Consider the following 19,376-nt stretch of genomic DNA (forward strand, 5'->3'; position numbering starts at 1 on the left):
GCATCGCTGGGTGTGACCCAAAAAGCAAAAAACAAAAAAACAAAAAAATACCCAAGATTTTTATTCTTTGATCTTGTCATTTCATATTGTACCAATAAACCAGAATTCATTTCAATCTATAATAAACACCAGTATTATCTCCCCATCACCCATGATTTTAACTTTTAAAGAAAGGGTACCAGCACTGGAGATAGTATAGAAGTTAGGGAGTGCAGAGGCTAAGATCTTGTCTTACAATGCAGCTGAGCCCCATTCAATCCTCGACACTGTATATGGTCCCCCAAATACCATCAGTAGTGACCTCTCAAAATATAAAAAAATTCAAAGGAAAAAACCCTCAGTGTCAGCCCAAAACTCCCTCCAAAGAAAGAAAAAACTGTCAGATGCTTAGCAATATTCAAAGAAATATGTAATTAAGACATTTCTTAGTTTTTCATAATCAAACAAAAAAACTGAATCACCAAAAATTTTCCTGAAATTCAAGACAATATTTCTTAATAGCTTCCTTGGTTTGTAATTAGGCTAAGTGAAAATTTGGAAACAAGTTTAGGAGACAGTATTACTGAAAGAGCATCTGTTCCTCAACATCATTAACAGAGGAATAATTTTGGGTTATGTATATCAAATGAATTTGTTACCATCCCTTCTATTCATGCAAAAGTATTTTTTCTGCCCCTACCTGTCCTTCACTCTTTGCTGTTGTGATGACAGAGAGTCAGACACACGCTTGATTGTTTCTGCATATTTAGTTGTGGGGCTTACCAGGGGTCACATCAGATGGTAGTTCTTGCATCCGTGGCCATAGAGTTCGCTGAGGTGCGACTCCTTGAGTTGTGATGTCTGTACATATTCTAGGCATTATGCTCACTTGTGGTTGCCATGGTATTCACAAATGCTCCCCAAGGATTGCAGTTATGGAAATGGTGCTTGCACATCTTTCAGCTGTGGTGCTCGCCATGGATGTGGTGTTGCTCACACACACCTAACCAGTTTGGCCAGAAATTTCTTGCAGCCCCTACAAGCACTGGGGATCCACACAGCAGACCTGCCAGACATAAACAAAAGAGCCTGGTGCATGCAGAGACAGCACAGATGGAACTCTCAACCTTATACTTCAAAGAGAATGCATTCTTGAGCCATGGAGATAACCTCTGGACCCCCAAGACGAAGTCCTAAACCTCCCTTCTCCCAGGATGACTGGATTTAGAGAATTAAGGATGTAATTAAGGTTAAATTCGGATTGGACCTCAAATCCTGCTACTCTTATAGAAAAGGTATAAATATGAGGAATGTGTGGCACCATAAAGTGTCCTGTGAACAAAAGGCAGTCAGTCTGCAAGTCATGAAGAGAGACCGCACCAAAGGACAGCCCTGTTCAGCATCTTGATCTTGGAATTCCAGCCTCCAGAACTATGGGGAAATTAACTTCTGTTGACTAAGATACCCAGTCTCTGGTGAGCTCCCAGAAAAAAATATCCAAATGGACTAAATACAATGCATTTAAAATTAATCTTAAAATGTTAACTTTTCCTTCCTTAAAACATCCATACTCAACACCGAAGCCTTCATGCACTGAGATCCAATGATTTCTTCACTAAATTTCACATCATTGTAATCATGTCCATACATTCTAAGAAAAGCAGGATGAATCCCCAATTTTTTCCTCTCCTACAAATAGATGTTCTGATCAGATTGGTGACGTGTAAATTCTTCAGTCTTTTAAAAATGTATCTCTGTATTCATCTGCTTAACTCACCACCACAGATTTTCTCACAAATCTGAAGGCTGAAGTCCCAGATGAAGGCTCAGCCAATTTGGGCTTTGGTGAGAGCTCTCTTGAGGACTTGCAGACTGTTGCCTTCTCACTGTGTTCTCACATGGCATATCTATCATGCTTTGCTCTCCTGTAAGGACACTCATCCTATCAGGTAGGGTCCTCATCTTATGACTTTATTTTAGAGGTTCCAGCTCCACTGGGTAGATTAGCACTTCAACATATGAATTTTTAGGAAAGAAGAGATTTGGTTCATAATAAACACAGTAACCTGCCTTACTATCATTTAATAAAATGTTAGTACACCCAAACACCAGCAAGAGAAACAACAAAAATCTATTTGTTACATAAATATTGAGATGACATATTTTTAAAATGATTCATTTTGAGATTAAGCCAATGCCATACATCATTCAAGGACTGCAGCAGATGATCAGAGAAAATTGTGTTTATACTATAGGAATGATTCTGTGAGTATTGGAGAAGCAAGTCTTATTATGTGTAGAACATCAGGTAGGATGCAATGGAAGGTGAGTCACCTGGGAACTGACCAGTAACTCAGGAACAGACTAGATAATACTGGGTTGTTTTATTAATAATTCAAATATCAGATCTCCAACTGCTTTCTTTCTATTTTGTTAATGTACGGACACACAGTAATCTCAACTATGATCGGTGTATTTTCACAATCCTTGAAAAATCTGTTGACAATTACACTAGTATATGTAAATCGCTGTCTTAATAGGGAAAACATAAATAAACATTCCCAATATATTCCATGGAAATGTACTCTCTAGTCAAAATACTAAAGGAGAAAGGACATTTTAGGTTTCATTAAAATGGTACTACTGGCAAGATGTGGTAGACTAAAAGGAAGTTTTATATACATACATATGTATATAAACAAATATATATTTTTAATGACTATAGCTCCTCTAACCTCCTCGATTTTTTATTATAACCTCAATTCAGTTGCCAGGTTAAACTTCTTAGAACTCCATTACTCCATTATTAAAAATGGTGTCTCTGGTCTTAAATAAAACACAGACATCTCTGGCTAGAATTCAAGCAAGGACTTCCCCAATCAAAGTTCACCATATTCATATTTAAGTAAAGCTTCATTACAAAACACACTTGCCTCAGTGTTCACCCTACTCCTGGCTTGATGTGAAACCTAGATTTTCTTCTTCCCACTTGCCATCCACAGCCTTTCTATTCTGTGTATTACCTTCTTCATCAAACATTCTCTAATGACATCACACACAACTATGCATTAAGAACTTACTGTGTTCCAGAAGCCAAGGTCCCCTTTCCTCCCATCCCCACCCCCACTGTTGTCTGTGGCTTAGATTTTAATACTTGAATTACTGTCCCAGTCTTCCAGTATGTTTTATTTTTAAATTCTATTTTCGGCACCATGGTTTACAATACTGCTAACAGGGCTTTTGCATAAATCATCGACATTTTATTATTTGTGGAAAAAACTCTTAATGTGTTGCTTACTTGTTGATTCCTGGGTGCAATTTCAATCTAATTGTAGCTGATTTGTCTTAGAAAAGCAACAGAAACATCTTTTATACCTCCTATACCACAGCAAAGGGCTTAAATGCTGTACTACTAATTGGTATTCAATGTTTTCATTTGTAATCCGTGTAAAATCTTTGTGCCTTTCTTGAAGGAATAGGACAGAAGAGAGCTTTGTATTGCCTGGGAGATTTTTCTCCCAGTTGCTCTATTTTGTATTTAGCTACAATTTAACAAATCATAAAGTTCCTACTCTGCATCTGAAACAAGCATAAATATTTCGCCACGGTGGGACCTCAATTACGGATGTTTCTCTAGCACCAATCACTCCTTTCTGCACAAATTTAACACCCATAAATTCACTCATAAAGTTTGAGTGACTCCTGCCCTCAAACATATTTTATTGGGTGTGGGCGGGAGGTGGGGGAAACAGGAGGGGTACAAATAAGCAGTTAAGCAAAGTAATTTCAGAATATAAATAGTTATCGTGGAGAAAATAAAAGAAGATAATTAGTGCACATACTATACAACAGTTTTAAAACGTGGAATGTTTTCCAGCAGTCGGACAGCACCATCAGCGTGGTTCAGTGGCTCAGAGGGAAGCCCTGGGATTTCCTGGCTCCTTAATCGGCCTCTGTCCACTCGCTAGTGTGGCTCCGGACAAAACACTTAACTTTCTGGCCTCGTTTTCCCCCTTCTCCGCCCGTACTTCCAGCAAGACCCGTGTCTGAGGATGCGAGTTGCGCTGTCAAGTGTCTGGCAGCGCTCGGGAGATGCCAGTGCGCATTAGCGGTGGTCAACTGGAACTCACCTGGCCATAGGAGCAGGTGAGAGACCCTCAGGCCCCCCCACCCCAAATCGGCCTCTAAGCTCCCGGCCCGAGGCAGGTGGCTGAGCAGGGTCCAAGTGGGCAGGACTTTGACCTTGAACTGAGGCCCTTGGAGGCCGGGGGGCGGGGGCTCGCTGTCCCCCATCCGTCTGAGGGCGATCCGACACGGAGTGACGGGCGACGGCTGCCGAGCCGGGGCTGGGCCCCCGCGCCCCGGCTCCTCCCTCGTGCGGGAGGCCTCGAGGGCTCGGACAGTCCACCCGGGCGCCCGGCGGGGGCGGCGGCGGCGGCGGCGGGGGCAGGAGGGCAGCGCCCGTCTCCCTGGGCACGCGGCCGGGCTGGGACCAGCGCGCTGCTCCCGGGACCCCCCGCGCCGGCCCCGCCCCGGCCCAACGGCCGCCCGCCGCGGGGTGCACCGCCCTCCCCGGGGCGCGAGGCGCGCTCCCCCGGCGGCGATCGGCGGGGCGGGCGCGAGGGGCACCGGGCGGGGGCCGGAGGGCGGGCACATGCGCGCAGGCGGCGCGGCCGGCACGCGGCGCTCGCGCTCCCCGCTTAAATGAGCCGGGGCTCCCCGCGCCCGCCACTTGAGAGGGGCTGGCGCGGCGGCCGCGGGCGGAGCAGCACCCGCGCGCCGCGGCTGCGGGGGCGGTCGATGGCCAGACGGAGCCGCGCGGGCCAGGAGGCGGCGCACGTCGGGGGGCTCGGCATGCGCGGCGGCCCGCCGGGGCGCTGGGGCGCGGCGGCCCGCAGGACCTGAGCACTGCCCCGCCGGCGATGGGGACGCAGCGGGGCTGCCGCCGCCGCCGCCGCCGCGCTGGGCCGTGAGCTCCGCGCCGCCGCCGCTGCCGCCGCCTCCTCGCCGCCTCCACGCCGCGCGCCTGGGCCCCCGCCGAGCGCCGGGCCTCCCGGGAACATGGCCCTCGAGCAGCTGTGCTCGGTCCTCAAAGGTAAGCGGCCCGGGGCCGCGGACGGCGCCCCCTGCGGGCCGAGCCCGGCGTCTCCGCGGCTCTTCCCCGCGCCGCGCACCCGGCGCGCCTCTTTGTCTGCCGGCGGCCCGACTGCGGGGCTCTCGCGCCCCTCGCGGGCTCGCCCGCTCTCCGGGCGCCTCTCCCGGGCCCCGCGGCGCGCTCGCGGGTTCTGTTGAAGGCGGGGTGGTGGGAGCAGAGGTGACCCGACCCCCTCTTCTCCCGAAGGCCTCCAGCGCCCCCCCATCCATCGCCCCCACCGCCGGGGCCCCCCGAGAGCCGTGCCCTCGCGCTTCCCCCGTGCAGTGCTCTTGCAAAGTTGTGGGATTTCTTTGAAGTGGAGCCAGGGCCAGTCTTTCTCGGAATTCCCGAACAAAGTCCTTCCACTCCAGCAACAAAAGCCCCGGCCGAGGCGTCGCGGGGAGGGTTTCGAAAAGCCGGGCGGTGGCGGGCCGAGCGGCCTCCTGCCCCCGCGGGGTCCCACCTGCTGCCGCCACCGCGGAGGCTGCGGCACCACTGCGGGCGCCCAGACCCGGTTCGGCCCGACCCGACCCGGCCCGGGGCCCGGAGGCTCGCGCTGCGCCCTCCAGGCGCTTCCCGAGACCTCAGAATAACCTGCAGCCGGTGGCAGGCTCTTTCTGATTTCTTGTGCCCAGATAAGAGCATCCTGCTTCCCTACTGTACAAAGCTCGAGAAACACTGTAGCTGTTTGTGCATTTCCCAGGAGGTGTTCTTGGACGTGAAATTTCCAGATACCGACGTGATTGAAATTGTGATACAAAGTTGTTTCTGAAACTCGCACTGAATAAATCCTTTCTCATTCCTCAGGAAAAACGGTTCCACCAATACGTCAAAGGACTTCTTTTGACCCCTACTGATTTAAATTGAAAATTGAGTCACTGTCTGTTTGTAATTTTGTGAAACGTTATTTCTCATGTTGGAGGAACAATAACGGTGTTAGTTTTTCGTATCTTGATCTCCGTACAGTGGCACAACAGACGATGTTTATTTCCTCCCACTCCAGATGTACACTTTGGTTTTCTAGAAAAAGTCAGCATACTTCTGCTTTTCATTTTAATCGGACGCTACTCTCCAGTTATTAAGAAATTTATAATTGAGATTTAGAATTAAGGGCTCCAAATATTTGACTTCTCAACTGTAATGCACACTATTTCTAGTAAGGTAACCTTACCTAGGACTTCTTAGCTGGTGATTATTTCCAATACCCCTTATGTTCTTAATGGCTCCCTCATTGTATTGGCATTTAAAACTCGTGGTTCTTCTATATGTATTTTTTCTGCCTATAGCTCTGCTGTATATAGATAGTCCTTGGAAAATTAAGGTTCTTGACAAATCGACATGTAAGATTTCCAAGATTACCCCTCCCCAAATTTTCTTCCTTTTCTGATTGTTTTAGGATTATGCAATAATTGACAGCCCATGCAAGTAGCCCCTATTGGAGAGAATTTCCACAGATCAGTTATGCATCTTTGTCTACAGAACTTGGGGAAATTGAGCTGGATAGAAAAGAATTTCAGTGTTCCTCTAATGGTGAAGGAATTTGCAGCCTTTCTTTCTGCCTTTGATTTGTCATAGGTACACACTGCCCTCTTTGGCCATTGTGGTGAAGTACTTCAGGGGAAGGTTTCTGTGGTGATGGCAGAACTACAGTGAAAACAATGTAGTATTTGGCTTTTTTCCCCTTACTCTTACCCGACCTCTGCTATTTTTTTCATGGGACTACTTTTGAGGTTCCAGCTAAAATAAAATTGTAAGATGACTAAGAGAACACACCTAAAATCTGTTTTAAGTTTTTGTGTATTGTGCTTATATATATGGGGAATTGGTCGGGAGGGAATTTAACAAAAGCTGAAAAGGGAATCTGGGAAATAGAAATACAGAGGAGACTTCCTCTTCATACCACAGTGCTCCGTATCTCTGGGGTATTTTGGGTAACAAAATGCTACATGAATTGATTTCAAAAACATTTTTTCAAGTTCTCTTTAAAAAAAATTGGCTGTTGGGAATGAACAAGTATCCTTTATGTATGCTGTATGATGAATTGCTTCAAAGTACAGGGGGTTCTAGGCAATTATTTAACATTAGCATGATTGTAGGTATTACAAACCAAAAGCCTTTTTTGTAATATTATGGTCAGCTTCTGCTAAAACCAGGCATAATTTTCTATAAGCTGCTGTTGATTTGTTTTACTTTAAGCAGTGAGAACAAAAAGGTATCTCCACCAGACTTTTAAGACCTTTAATATGTTGCTGAAACTGACTATCATGTGTAAATGTTTTTTTTGGGGGAGGGGTCACACCCAGCGATGCTCAGGGGTTACTCCTGGTTTTGCACTCAGGAATTACTCCTGGCATGCTTGGGGGACCATATGGGATGCCAGGGATCGAACCCGGGTCGGCCGCATGCAAGGCAAACGCCTTACCTGCTGTGCTATCGCTCCGACCCCACATGTGTAAATGTTTTTTATTCAGGTTTTGTGAAATTTGGCTTACCTTCTGTCAGAGCTAAATAAGCATCACTGTCCCATGAATATATTACATGAAAGGCAAGAGAAATAGTCCAGAGTTAAGGCACTTTCCTTGCACATAACTGATCCAGTTTTGAACTTTGGTCCCACATAATGGTCCTCTGATAACCACCAGAAGTGATCTTTGAGCACAGAGCCGCAGAAAGCCCTGGGTACCACAGTTCTGGTCCAACACCAGTCCCACCCACCCCCCAAGATAAAATATTACATGAGGGCTATAAGCCCATTTTTTAGTCTTTTTTCGAAAGGTGGGGGGTTGGGTGGTGGTCAGGAGGCTGGTCCACTCCCAGCTGTGCTCAGCGGTCACTCCTGGATTTGTTGGGGGTGGAGGGTGGAGGCTCTATGTAGAGCCTGGCCTCTGTGATTGAACTGAGAGGTCAGACATACTCACCAAACAAGCACCTTACTGGCTATTCTATCTCTCCACCCTTTCTTTGTACACATATACATTTCCCCCCTCCCCCCCACCAATCCTATCTATTTACAGTTGTATGTATAAATGTTGATTAAATTTATGGCATAACCGCATAAGTATTCCTTGGCACGCTATATCTTAAAAGCTTAAAACTTGGGCCAGAGAGAGAGAGTACAGTGGTTAACGCATTTGCCATGCATGCAGGTGATCTGGGTTCGATCCCTGGTACACATAGGGTCTCCCAGAGCCTGCCAGGAGTGATCCCTGAGATCAGAAAGTTAACTATCAAAAAAGAAATACGGTATTGAAAAAAAATGATCCCTTTAATGCCCTGACACAGAGGCAGGGGTGGGGAGGTGAAGGGGATGGGGTGGGGGTAGTAGGAGGGATACTAGGATCATTGGTGGTGGCGAATGGGCAATGGTGGAGGGATGGGTACTCGATTATTATATGACTGAAACGAAAACACGGAAGTTTGTAAGTATGTAACTACCTCACGGTGATTCACTATTAAAAATATAATAATAATAATAAAGATCCCTTTAATATCACTTGTCACAGGTACACAGTACCTTGTTAAAAATTAACTTTTTGACTTCTCTTTCAAGAGTTGGAGAAAAAGTTTTAAATATTGACAATAGAAAAGTTTCATTAAATGAGACTTTTATTATCACAGATCCTCAGTTTATATAGTTTTTATGCATTTTAAAACCAAACTCAACTGGGTGAACTCTAGGGATTTTTTTTTTTTTTTTTTTTTTGCTTTTTGGGTCACACCCAGTGATGCTCAGGGGTCACTCCTGGCTCTGCACTCAGGAGTTACCCCTGGCCGTGCTCAGGGGACCATATGGGATGCTGGGAATTGAACTCCGGTTGGCCTCCTGCAAGGCAAACGCCCTACCCGCTGTGCTGTCATTCCAGCCCCAAACTCTAGGGGTTTTGATAAGGGAACCAATATATTGGTTTTTGCTCCCCCTCTCCCACCTGAACCTCCCTCCCATGATTTTTTTTTCCTTTATGGGTTGGTATCTTCTTTGTTTCTTTCTCTTCCCTTCTCTTCCTTCATTACCTCTTACTCTATCTCCCTATCTTTCCGTAAAACCATTGCTACATATACCCCAAACGTTTTTGTTTCTCCTGCATACATGGTCTGACAAAACCAGTTCAGTTCAAAGCAATCTTCAGCTTAGTTCTTGCTCGTATCAGTTTTGAAACAACCATCCAACTTCTGGTCGCGGTTCCTACCATTGAGCATTTTCTCCTTTTATTTTTAAATTTATGCTGCTATAGAATAATTAACGCTGCCGTATTGGGGGGCTCTTTCGGTGACAGGTGAATGAGGCCAAATTGTTGTTACTGTTGAAGTATTTTTTTAAAAGTGATCCTAAGGCTCTTAAGATTCTTTTTTTTTTTTTTTTTTTTAAGAAAGGGACTCCCAAGAGGCATTGTAATGTAGTCCTATCCAAACTTTCCTCATCGCAGGACTCCCTCAAAAGAACCCTTGTGAGGGAATATTTTAAAAACTGAACAGAGGGGCTGAAGGGATAGTACTGCAGTAAGGTGCCTTCCTTGCACACGGCCGACCTGGATTGATTCCCACACCCCATATGGTCCCCTGAGCCCCATCAGAAGTGATCCCTGAGTGCAGAGCCAGGAAAACCCTGAGCTCGGCTGGGTGTGACCCAAAAACCAAAATAAGATTTAAAAATAGAACAGAAATCACAGAAGAAAGGGTGTTCTGCCTGGGGAGGTGGGGGCTTACTCTGTCACTCACTTATCAGAGTGACTCCCGAAAAGCTGACCCTTAGCAGTGTATTTGCTATTTTGCTTTGCAGAATTACAGAGTGTTCTAATTGCAAAGTTCAGTGGTTTTCGTGAAAATGACAGTACATTTTGTTTTCATCAAAATGACAGTACATGTTGTTTCTAGAATAGTATCTGGGAATTCCAGCACTATTAGTGTGTAAGATACCCAATACTGTAACAAATGTGACCTGGTTGTATTGAAATTTGTTGATAGTTGCTTTGATGTCCAAGGAGACTCCTGTATAATTAGAGTGGACAAAACTGCCGTCTCAGCAGCATTTGACTAGCAAGCGTTTAACTCCCCTTCTATAGATAGAGGAAGCATTTCTGATACATTGACTCTTTCTTGTAAAAGAGATCTGGCAATGTGATTAGCATATGGATGAAGGAGTGGTCCAAAAATTAACCAGAATCTATCTTTCTTCACTCGTGAGTAAAATTGAGTTTGATTAGATCTAATTGTTCCTTTGGAACAAAGTTCATCAAAAGGGAGCTACTGCTCCTACTACCTCAAATAAATAGTCTGTATACACGGATGACACTTCATTCTTTCCTTCCCTGTAGAAAAATAATAAGGAGCATGAAGGCAGGCCATTTTGATGGTTGTAACATTCTGGCATCTCGTGCTAGATTTAATCAACTAGGAAGGTAAATTGATCCAGCTTGAGAGGAAAAATACTGACTGAGTATCTGAGAAGAAAACAATAAATCTATTCTTTCCCATCTCTCGATCTGCACTCAAATAAAAGATAACTGCCTTGTATGTGTGGTTGCTGTTAATAAGGACGTGTACTCTGTTGTAGCTCTAAAGAAGCTTTGCTCAAGATCATGTCTGGTCATTTGAGTGCAGGAAATCCTGGCACTAGACTAGTGAATTAGACAAGTTCCCTCTTTTTAGAGCAAGTACTTTGAAGTGCAGGTAATGATTAAAATGTTTACGTGACAAAAGTGGATAGAGAAAAGTCTGCATTTCTTTAGAATTTGGGAGACCTCACAGGACTTGGACCCTGGGAAAGAATTAGCTTTGCAGACAGGTACTTGGCAGTTGTCTTGAAGGCAGGAATGAGCCTGGTTTGTTGAGGTAATGGGGAAGCAGCCTGAGTAGCCGTGGATTCGTCGGAAAGGTCAGATGGCCAGTGCCAGAAAGTACGGGAACTCGGAAATCATTAAAGAATATGGATTGATTCTGAATTCAGTGGAACTCCTGGAGGATTTTATGAAAGGCTATAATGTAATCTGATTTCTGTTTTTAAAAGATCACTAGCTGCTGTGTACAGAATACGCTCTCAGTATAATATAGGGCACAGTGACGAGAAGAGCCAGTTGTTTCCCCAATATCCATTTGCCCTTTGGCAAGTCTCTGAATTATTGTTAAACTCACAGTCACACAGAATGAAGATTAGATTTCCCAGGGCGTACAACTTTGGGGCCTTGGTATTGTTTTTGTTGTTAAAATTTTCATTTTGAGAGCATGGTAGATTCTAAGTATTTTCAAAAGGAAGCGGATGTCCTGCATCATTTCTTCATTCCTGCATGCTTTAGTGAAGGCACAGTCGCTATAATAAGTATAATAATTTTCCAAGTAATTCTCCTGGAACTTAACAGGTTTTCAATAGCATTATCTATAAATAATAGTTTTGTCTTCTTTCCAGTATTCATTGTGTTGGCTAGGTTTCCACTATTAAGTAACAATGAGGAGAATAAATCTGACCTTGATTTTTGTAATGGAAAATAGGGCCTGTCTTTGCAATGAAAAGTAGGAAAATAGGGCTGGAGGACAATACTCTGCTTTGATCTAATATACAGTGATTCAGAGTTGAAGGAGATGAAATGCAGGGAGTAGTTTTGAGGATTTGTATTTTATACCTAGAATAACATTTTATATCTTTTAGATCTTTATTCGTAAGTCAGGTGTATAATCAGTTATTACAGGTCCTGATTACTAAACTTTAGAACCAGAAGTAAGGGCATAAGTGGTGGACACTGTCTCTTTCAAGCATCGGGCCGAAAGATGCTCTGCATAACCCAATTGTATGATTATAGAGTTTAGTGTTTTTATTTGAGCGTGGGTTCTACTGTCAAGAATCCATGCCATACAGGGCTAAAGAGATAATACAGTGGGTAGGACACTTGCCTTGCACCAGCCTACCCAAGTTCAATCCCTAGCACCCCATAAGATCCCCCAGCCCCTCCCATGAGCACCAATGAGTGTGGCCAAAAGTAAAAAGAATTAGTGCCTTCTGTAGTGCATTGCTTTGAGTTGAAAGTCTGAAGTATTTCTGAGTTTGATGAATTTTCTACTTTGTTGTTGTTGTTTTTTATTTCTGGGCCACACCTGCCGATGCTCAGGGGTTACTCTTGGCTCTGCACTCAGGAATTACTCCTGGCAATGCTCAGGGGAACATATGGGATGTCAGGGATTAAACCCAGGTTGGCCACGTGCAAGGCAAGAGCGTGCCACCTGCTGTACTATCACTCCGGCCCAATTTTTTTTACCATTTTTACTAAGGTACCAAGATTTAAAATACTGTTAGTACTTTTTTTTCTTTTTGGGTAACACCCAGCAATGCTCAGGGGTTACTCCTGGCTCTGCACTCAGGAATTTCTCCTGGTGGTGCTCAGGGGGGCCATATGGGATGCTGGGAATCGAACCTGGGTCGGCCATGTGCAAGGCAAATGCCCTACCCACTGTGCTTTTGCTCCAGCCCCTGTTAATACTTTTAATGCTTACACCCATCACTACCAGTGTACTGAGGGTTCCTCCCAGCCACACTTCCCTCCCCCCATGTAAATTTAGTTCTATAGACCAAATCTCCAGTTTCAGTAACTTCAGTTAGAATTTGATAAATTCTTAAGGTAAGAATAAGAGAACAGTGTTTGGCACATAGATTGAGACTAAGGATAAAACTTCAGTATAGCAGCACTTTTCTTGAAATAATTCCACTGTTTGTCATTAATAGAACTTGCTTTAATATTCCCATCTGATTATAACCAGTAATGTTCAGACTTCCTGTTACATATTCGCAGGAAAGTTTTTTATGTCAGATTTTAGAAAGATTAATAATCATACAGGCCCCCCCCAAAAAAGTTACTACCCCTAATTGCTATGCAGATTTGCCCTAATTGTTATCATATATATTGTGGCACAGCTCACCTGATTAAGACTTTTTTTTTTTTCTGTTTTGGTTTGGGGCCACACTCAAGGATGTTAGGGGCTACTGCTATTTCTGTGCTTATGTGTACAAAGCATGTACAATAACCATTGAGCTATCTTTCAGGCTGGGCTGGCTAATCTTTTCATTTGCTTTTGGGCCACACCTGGTGGTGCCCTATAGCTACTCCCAGCCCTGTGCTCAGGAATTGTTCCCAAACCCTGGTCACCTACATGTAAATCTGCTTATTGAACTATCTCTCTGGCCCCTGACATGAATAAATTTTAACTTTAGGGGGGAATGTAAATTGTTAGCATCCCTCTAAAGTAGAAAATAATGTCTTATAATTTTATTTTCAATATGATCCACCTTAGTTGTATAGTCGGTTCAAATTTATAGATATTTCATAAAACTGAATTTTTATTGGCAATTGTAAATTTTTCCTGGCACAGTTGCCATTGTTTTACTGTTTCTCTGGTTTCAGGTTGATTTCTTACTTGCCTGTCTGCCTGGCTTGCTTACCTCTTTATTATGAATTATAAATATCAAACCAGTAAATTATTATGCCTGTAAGTAATGAAGGAAGATATGGATCACACAATTTGACCATTTGTGTACAATGTGTATTTATGCTGTGGGAAATAATTTTTCTAACAATGTAAGTAGATACAAATAGATGTTACTTGCTGAATTGTCAAGATACCTATTATTATTCTAGCTTTTCTCTTAGATAGTAAGCCTGCTCTCATCTTATTTCTAATTTGGTCTACTGCTCCACTCCATATGCTAACTATACTTTATTTTTCAGAGTTCACTAACAACTGCTATAAAGCTCATGCTTCTTTTGTATTTTTGTTTGTTTTGTCTAAGATGCTATTTTTCCCTCTGTCTCCTAGATTGAAATACTCTAAGATCCAAATTGAAAAGAGTATATATACCTTTTCCTGAACTTTTCTGCACTACATTCCACTAAACCTACAGTAGAATGATTTTTCTTTCCATTTCTCATGCTTTATGTAACCCTGATAAACTCTTTTTCATCTTGCATCATAGACTGTCTATAACCATAGATTGACTACCTGAAGATACCAGTTTGTTCTAATATTTATTATTTATTTATCAGAATGTTGGCATATAAAAGTGCTACATAGGGCCAGAGAGACAGTATAATGGGGAAGGCACTTGCCCTGCACACAGCCGGCCCACGTTTGGTTCCTGGTGTCCCATATAGTCCCCAGTCTCTGCTAGGCGTTAAGCCCTAAGCACAGTTTTGTGTGGCCCAAAAGCAACAACAAAAAAAAGCACTTATGTAGATCATCACTTTTTTTTTTCTCTTTGGGTCACACCTGGCAATGCACAGGGTTTACTCCTGGCTCTGCACTCTGGAATCACCTCGGTGGTGCTCAGAGGACCATATGGGATGCTGGGAATTGAACCCGGCTGCATGCAAGGCAAACGCCCTACCCGCTGTACTATTGCTCCAGCCCAGATCATCACATTTAATCCTCACAACAACCTAATGATGCTGGTGCTACTAAAATGACAATCCCTACTTAACAGATAAGTAAAATGAGTTGAAAAGGCCTCAGCTGGTACCTGACAAACACTGAGATGCTGCTTAGGTGCATTTGATTACTAAAGTCTAGACTCGATTCATTTGCTAAATTTCTCTCTCTACATCACTGTATCCTTTCTGCCAGGCATCCAGTATATATTCTGTAAGTGCATGATGACTAATAAAAACTCCACTTTACGTAGGAGTTTGTGGCAGTCTGGTAGGTAGGTTCCATTAAAAGGGAAAAGAAAGGATAACAGTGCACCTTTCATTTTTAAAAAAGGGTTAAAAGAATCTTAAATACATATGCAGACTAAAATTTCAATATTTGTTATTAGTCGGGTCTCAGAAATGTTCACACTGGGAAAAGGTTCATTTTTAAAAATATATAGTAGCTTTTGTAATTTAGTGTATAATAGCATAGCCCTGTACAACTAGAAAATGTAATGTGTCTAAGAGACTGCTGCCCCTTCTCTATTATGAATTTTCTCAAAAGTCAGATAATCTTACCGAACTTTGCCATAACATGTGCAGACATTTTGAGATAGTGTACAGTACATATAGGAATAATTAGAATAATCAAAGTTGGATGCAAACAAAGTTTGGTTTTTAATCCCTAAGTTGAAGAATACTGTAAATACCATGTATTAATATAAATGTTCATGTAATTGAGTGCAGTATCGATTAGGTCTTTTCTTGGATTGTCTTTAGTGTCAAATAGTAAAGGAGACCATAAGATTTGACCACTGGAAATATTGAGAACGAAAGTAAGAAATAGTGGTTTAATTTGTCTATTTTTTGTCATGATTTTCCTTTATTATAGACAGTAAAATTTAATATAGATTCCTATAATATATATCCCATTTAACTTCTCTTCTCTGTTATTTCTCTAGTGTTGTTAATAACAATACTTGTAGTGGAAGGGATTGCTGTGGCCCAAAAGACCCAAGGTAAAGTATTTAAAATCATGACATTAAATGTTCAAAATAGTGGAATGGGGGCTGGAGCAATAGCACAGTGGGTAGGGCGTTTGCCTTGCAGGCAGCTGACCCAGGTTCGATTCCCAGCATGCCATAAGGTCCCCTGAGTGCATGAGTCAGGAGTAACTCCTGTGCAATGCTGGGTGTGACTCAAAAAGCAAAAAAAAAAAAAAAAATAGTGGAATGGCTTATTTGAAAGAATTGAAGAATTGCAACTTTTGAGTATTATTTCCATAATCCGTCTGGGGTGTCCAGTATCAACCTGTCAGTCCTCAATTTAACTGAATTCAATTGCACTTGTCAATATAAAATCTTTCCCTGATATTGTCTAAAAATTGACATTACTAGCTCCTCGCATACTCTGAATTATATCCCAGAATCAGTGAGATTTTGCTTTATTGTTAAGGGGGGAAAAGTTGCTTTTTCCAATGTGGTAAAATGAAAATCAATCTCTCCTGCCCTTTGGACCTTTACTGATAGTCCTTTGTGGAAGATCATAATTTTTTAACCAAATTTTTGTGTCAGTGTTAACCCATCTTTTCATAGAATCTGTGTTAACCCATCTTTTCATAGAATCCGATATTTTCATCAAAGTTACACTTACACATGACAAAAATAAAAATGTTCCTAAGAGTTAGGTAAAATCAGTCCACCATCCTTTTGGAGCTCACATTTTTGTCTTTCTTCCCTTCTTATCTCTAGTGTGTTATACTTTTCTTAGTAATTTCAGTTTCAGATATTAATAATGATTCCATAACAGCTTTCAGGGCTATGTTAAGTCCTTGAGCTTTTCACTTACCTATTTTAGTTTTTTATTCTCTTTTTATTCTGTCTTTAAGGAGCTTCTGTTATTTTTTTTCTTTTTTTCATATTCTATTTCCTTTCTATTGACACTTCTTCAGCTTTGTTCTCTAAATGAGGAAGAAGAAAACTTTCTTGGTGGGGGTGGAGATTCACTCTCTGCTTAAGAGCCAGGATCACAGGGGGCCCCTTCCCAGTGATGCGCAGCCTGGCAGTGCAGGCCAGTCTGTTTAGCCCAGAGAGATGATGCTTCTCGGAACAAGGAACTAGGAACTAGGAGCTTCCATGGGCCACCAGGACTATGCCGGTAGTTCTTGGGGAGCCATGCAGTGCAGTGCTGAAGGTGAAATCTAGGCAAGGCTGGGGCTTCAGCCCTTTCAGTTTTCTCCCTGACTGTGAAATAGGAAGAACTTTTAGGTAAAGGACCAAGTAAGTACTGTGTAAGACTTTGTCTGGAGCAGCTGCCTAATTTAGTTGTTAGAATATGAAAGCAGTAGGGACTGGAGCGATAGCACAGTGGGGAGGCACTTGCCTTGCACGCAGCCGGCCCGGGTTCCATCCCCAGCATCCCACATGGTCCCCCAAGCACCGCCAGGAGTGATTCCTGAGTGCAGAGCCAGGAGTATCCCCTGTGCATCGGTGGGTGTGACCCAAAAAGCAAAAACAAAAACAAAAAAAGAATATGGGAGCAATAGATAGCAAGCACATGAATAAGTATGATACATTTCAGTAAAGATTTATTTACAGTCACTGGTCCTAGGCCTGGTTTGACTCAGGGCCCTCGTTTACAGATCTCTGCTCATTCTACTAGTTTTTCTGGTTGGCATTAGTTTGTTTTGATTTGGTTTTGCTTCTGAATATTCTTTAGACTATCTTTGGTCAGGGCAATGGGAGTGGAGAAGGGCTATGGGTTTTGTGCCTCATCTGTTGGTGCTTAGAGATCACTATAGGCAGTGCTTCGGATACCATACTTGGTGCCAGGGATTGAATTGGGGTCAGCTGCATGCAAGACACCCTGTTTTTATCTGTCCTGGCTCCTAAAGTATGTTTGTTTGTGTTTTATATGTATACTCTCTTTGGGGGGGTGGGAGGTTGGGGAAGGGCCACATCCAACTGTGCTTGTGGCTTACCCCTGGCTCTGTGGTCAGGAGTCACTCCTGGTGGGGCTTGGTGGACCCTATGCAATGTAAGGGTCGAATCCAGTGCCGGGATTGAACTCCGGTTGGCTGCATGCAAAGCAGGCACCTCTGTACTGTGTCTTCAGCCTTGAAATGCATGCTTTTTTACTTCAGAGAGTATTTATATCTATGTCTAGTAGTGTCACTTTTTAAAAATATTTTCTTGCATAATAATTTTCTTAGTTTCTTTTTGGTTCTGTTTTTCCATATTAGAGTCTCTCCTAAAATGTCTGGTGATCTTTAAATATCTGCTCATATTTTTGAGAGGAACACTACATTCTGATCACTAACTGCACTAGTATTTACTATGCTCCTCACTGTTGAGTGATCTGGCACTGGGGGACCCTTGAGTTACAGCATTGGGTCTTTTTCTTTGGATTGATTAGCTTCCCTAGACAAGAATCTGCATCTCCAGTTTAAAAGCTCCACATCTGACAGAGTCCTTTAGCCGGGGCAAAGGACTAGTTAATGGGGAAGAGGCTGGGATGCACTTAGCATGTCAGCATCCACCCAGTTCCCCATTTCAGGTCGGTACCTTCACCTCTGCTCTGCCTAATAATGCCTTATTGCAATAACCCTGTTTATCTCTACAGACATTAGCTCTAGTTTTCTGGTGTCTTGAGAGAGCAGCAGCTACATAAGTTTATAGAGTACAGGAAGGTCTTGAAATCAGATTGATTCTAATTTCAACTAGCATTCATGGTTTTCAAAAGCCCAGTTTTACTGCCACCACCACCACCATCCCCACTTCCAGACACACTTAGTACTTCCTGTTTGTCACTCTGATATCTACTTCTTCATTTTAGTAGGTTTATGCCCTAAAATAAATCTGCTGTGTAAATGGAATTTGAGGAAATAGTAGTCATGTGGTTCAGTCAACAGTTGTAAATTAAATCCATCAGTAATCTTAAAACTGTTCCTGATTTAAAAAAAAAAAAAAAAAAAGAATCCTTTTACTTGGGGATCACACCCAGCTCTGCTCCAGATTTATTCCCAGCTCTGTGCTCAGGGATCATTCCTGATGGCACTTGGGATTATACGTGGTGCTGGGAATTGAGCTTGACTGTGTGCAAGGCAAGTGTGTCCTACCCACTGTGCTATCTCTCTGGCCCCTGTTCTTGCTTTCATAATGTCCAGGATTTTTCATTTTTATGTCATAACTGAATTTTACAGTGTTTAATTGGTTCATTAGATTTTTGCCCTTGTAAAATGTTACACTTCCCTATACCCCAACATGACAAACTAGACCTTTTGCAGCAAATTCTTCCAGCAGGCAGTACACATGTTTTTGTTTTAACTTCAATTTGTGCTAATTTGAAAATGATTCTCACAGAATTACATATGGTAACATGGAGGCGGGGGAGGGTAAGGAATGCATTGGGGCAAACAGAAGAATGCCATTCTCCTTTGCTGAATTCATGTTATAATGCTGTATTTCTCTAAGATGGACAAATTATTGGAATAAAACACAGTCCTCCTACTGATTGTGGTGGCATTTGGGTTCGAACCAGCAACGGAGGTCATTTTGCTTCACCGAATTATCCTGATTCATATCCACCGAACAAAGAGTGTATTTATACTTTGGAAGGTATTTGACCAATTTCTGTCTTTCATTTGATTAATTCTGTTTTTTTTTTTTGCTTTATTGTAAAACTAAGTACATTGGTAAAATACCCTGTATAAACCGTTTGAATAACACCTAAACATGAATTTTACTTAAGTTAATTCTAAATAGTGAACACAGCAATAATAAAAACAATAAATTTTATAGGAATTTTTGATTTCCTAAAATATAATTCAGTTAGTTAAGTCATTACATATCAGAAGCTTCTCTAATAAAAGCTAAAAC

The 19,376-nt window shown here is 42.7% G+C and overlaps 1 protein-coding gene across 3 annotated transcripts in view; it reads left to right on the top strand.

The window, feature by feature from the left end:
- Positions 1–4,940: 4,940 nt before the first annotated feature.
- NETO2 (neuropilin and tolloid like 2) overlaps positions 4,941–19,376 on the top strand; it is an 89,271-nt gene continuing 74,835 nt past the window's right edge. For all 3 annotated transcript variants that reach the window (XM_004600689.2, XM_004600690.2, XM_055145231.1), the window contains exons 1-3: positions 4,941–5,074; positions 15,462–15,518; positions 18,972–19,115. In XM_004600689.2, coding sequence (XP_004600746.2) covers positions 5,041–5,074; positions 15,462–15,518; positions 18,972–19,115 — 235 coding nt within the window. In that variant the 5' untranslated portion in view covers positions 4,941–5,040. The remainder of the gene's footprint in view (positions 5,075–15,461; positions 15,519–18,971; positions 19,116–19,376) is intronic.

This window comes from Sorex araneus, chromosome 8 (assembly GCF_027595985.1).
Source record: "Sorex araneus isolate mSorAra2 chromosome 8, mSorAra2.pri, whole genome shotgun sequence".
Lineage (NCBI taxonomy): Eukaryota > Metazoa > Chordata > Mammalia > Eulipotyphla > Soricidae > Sorex > Sorex araneus.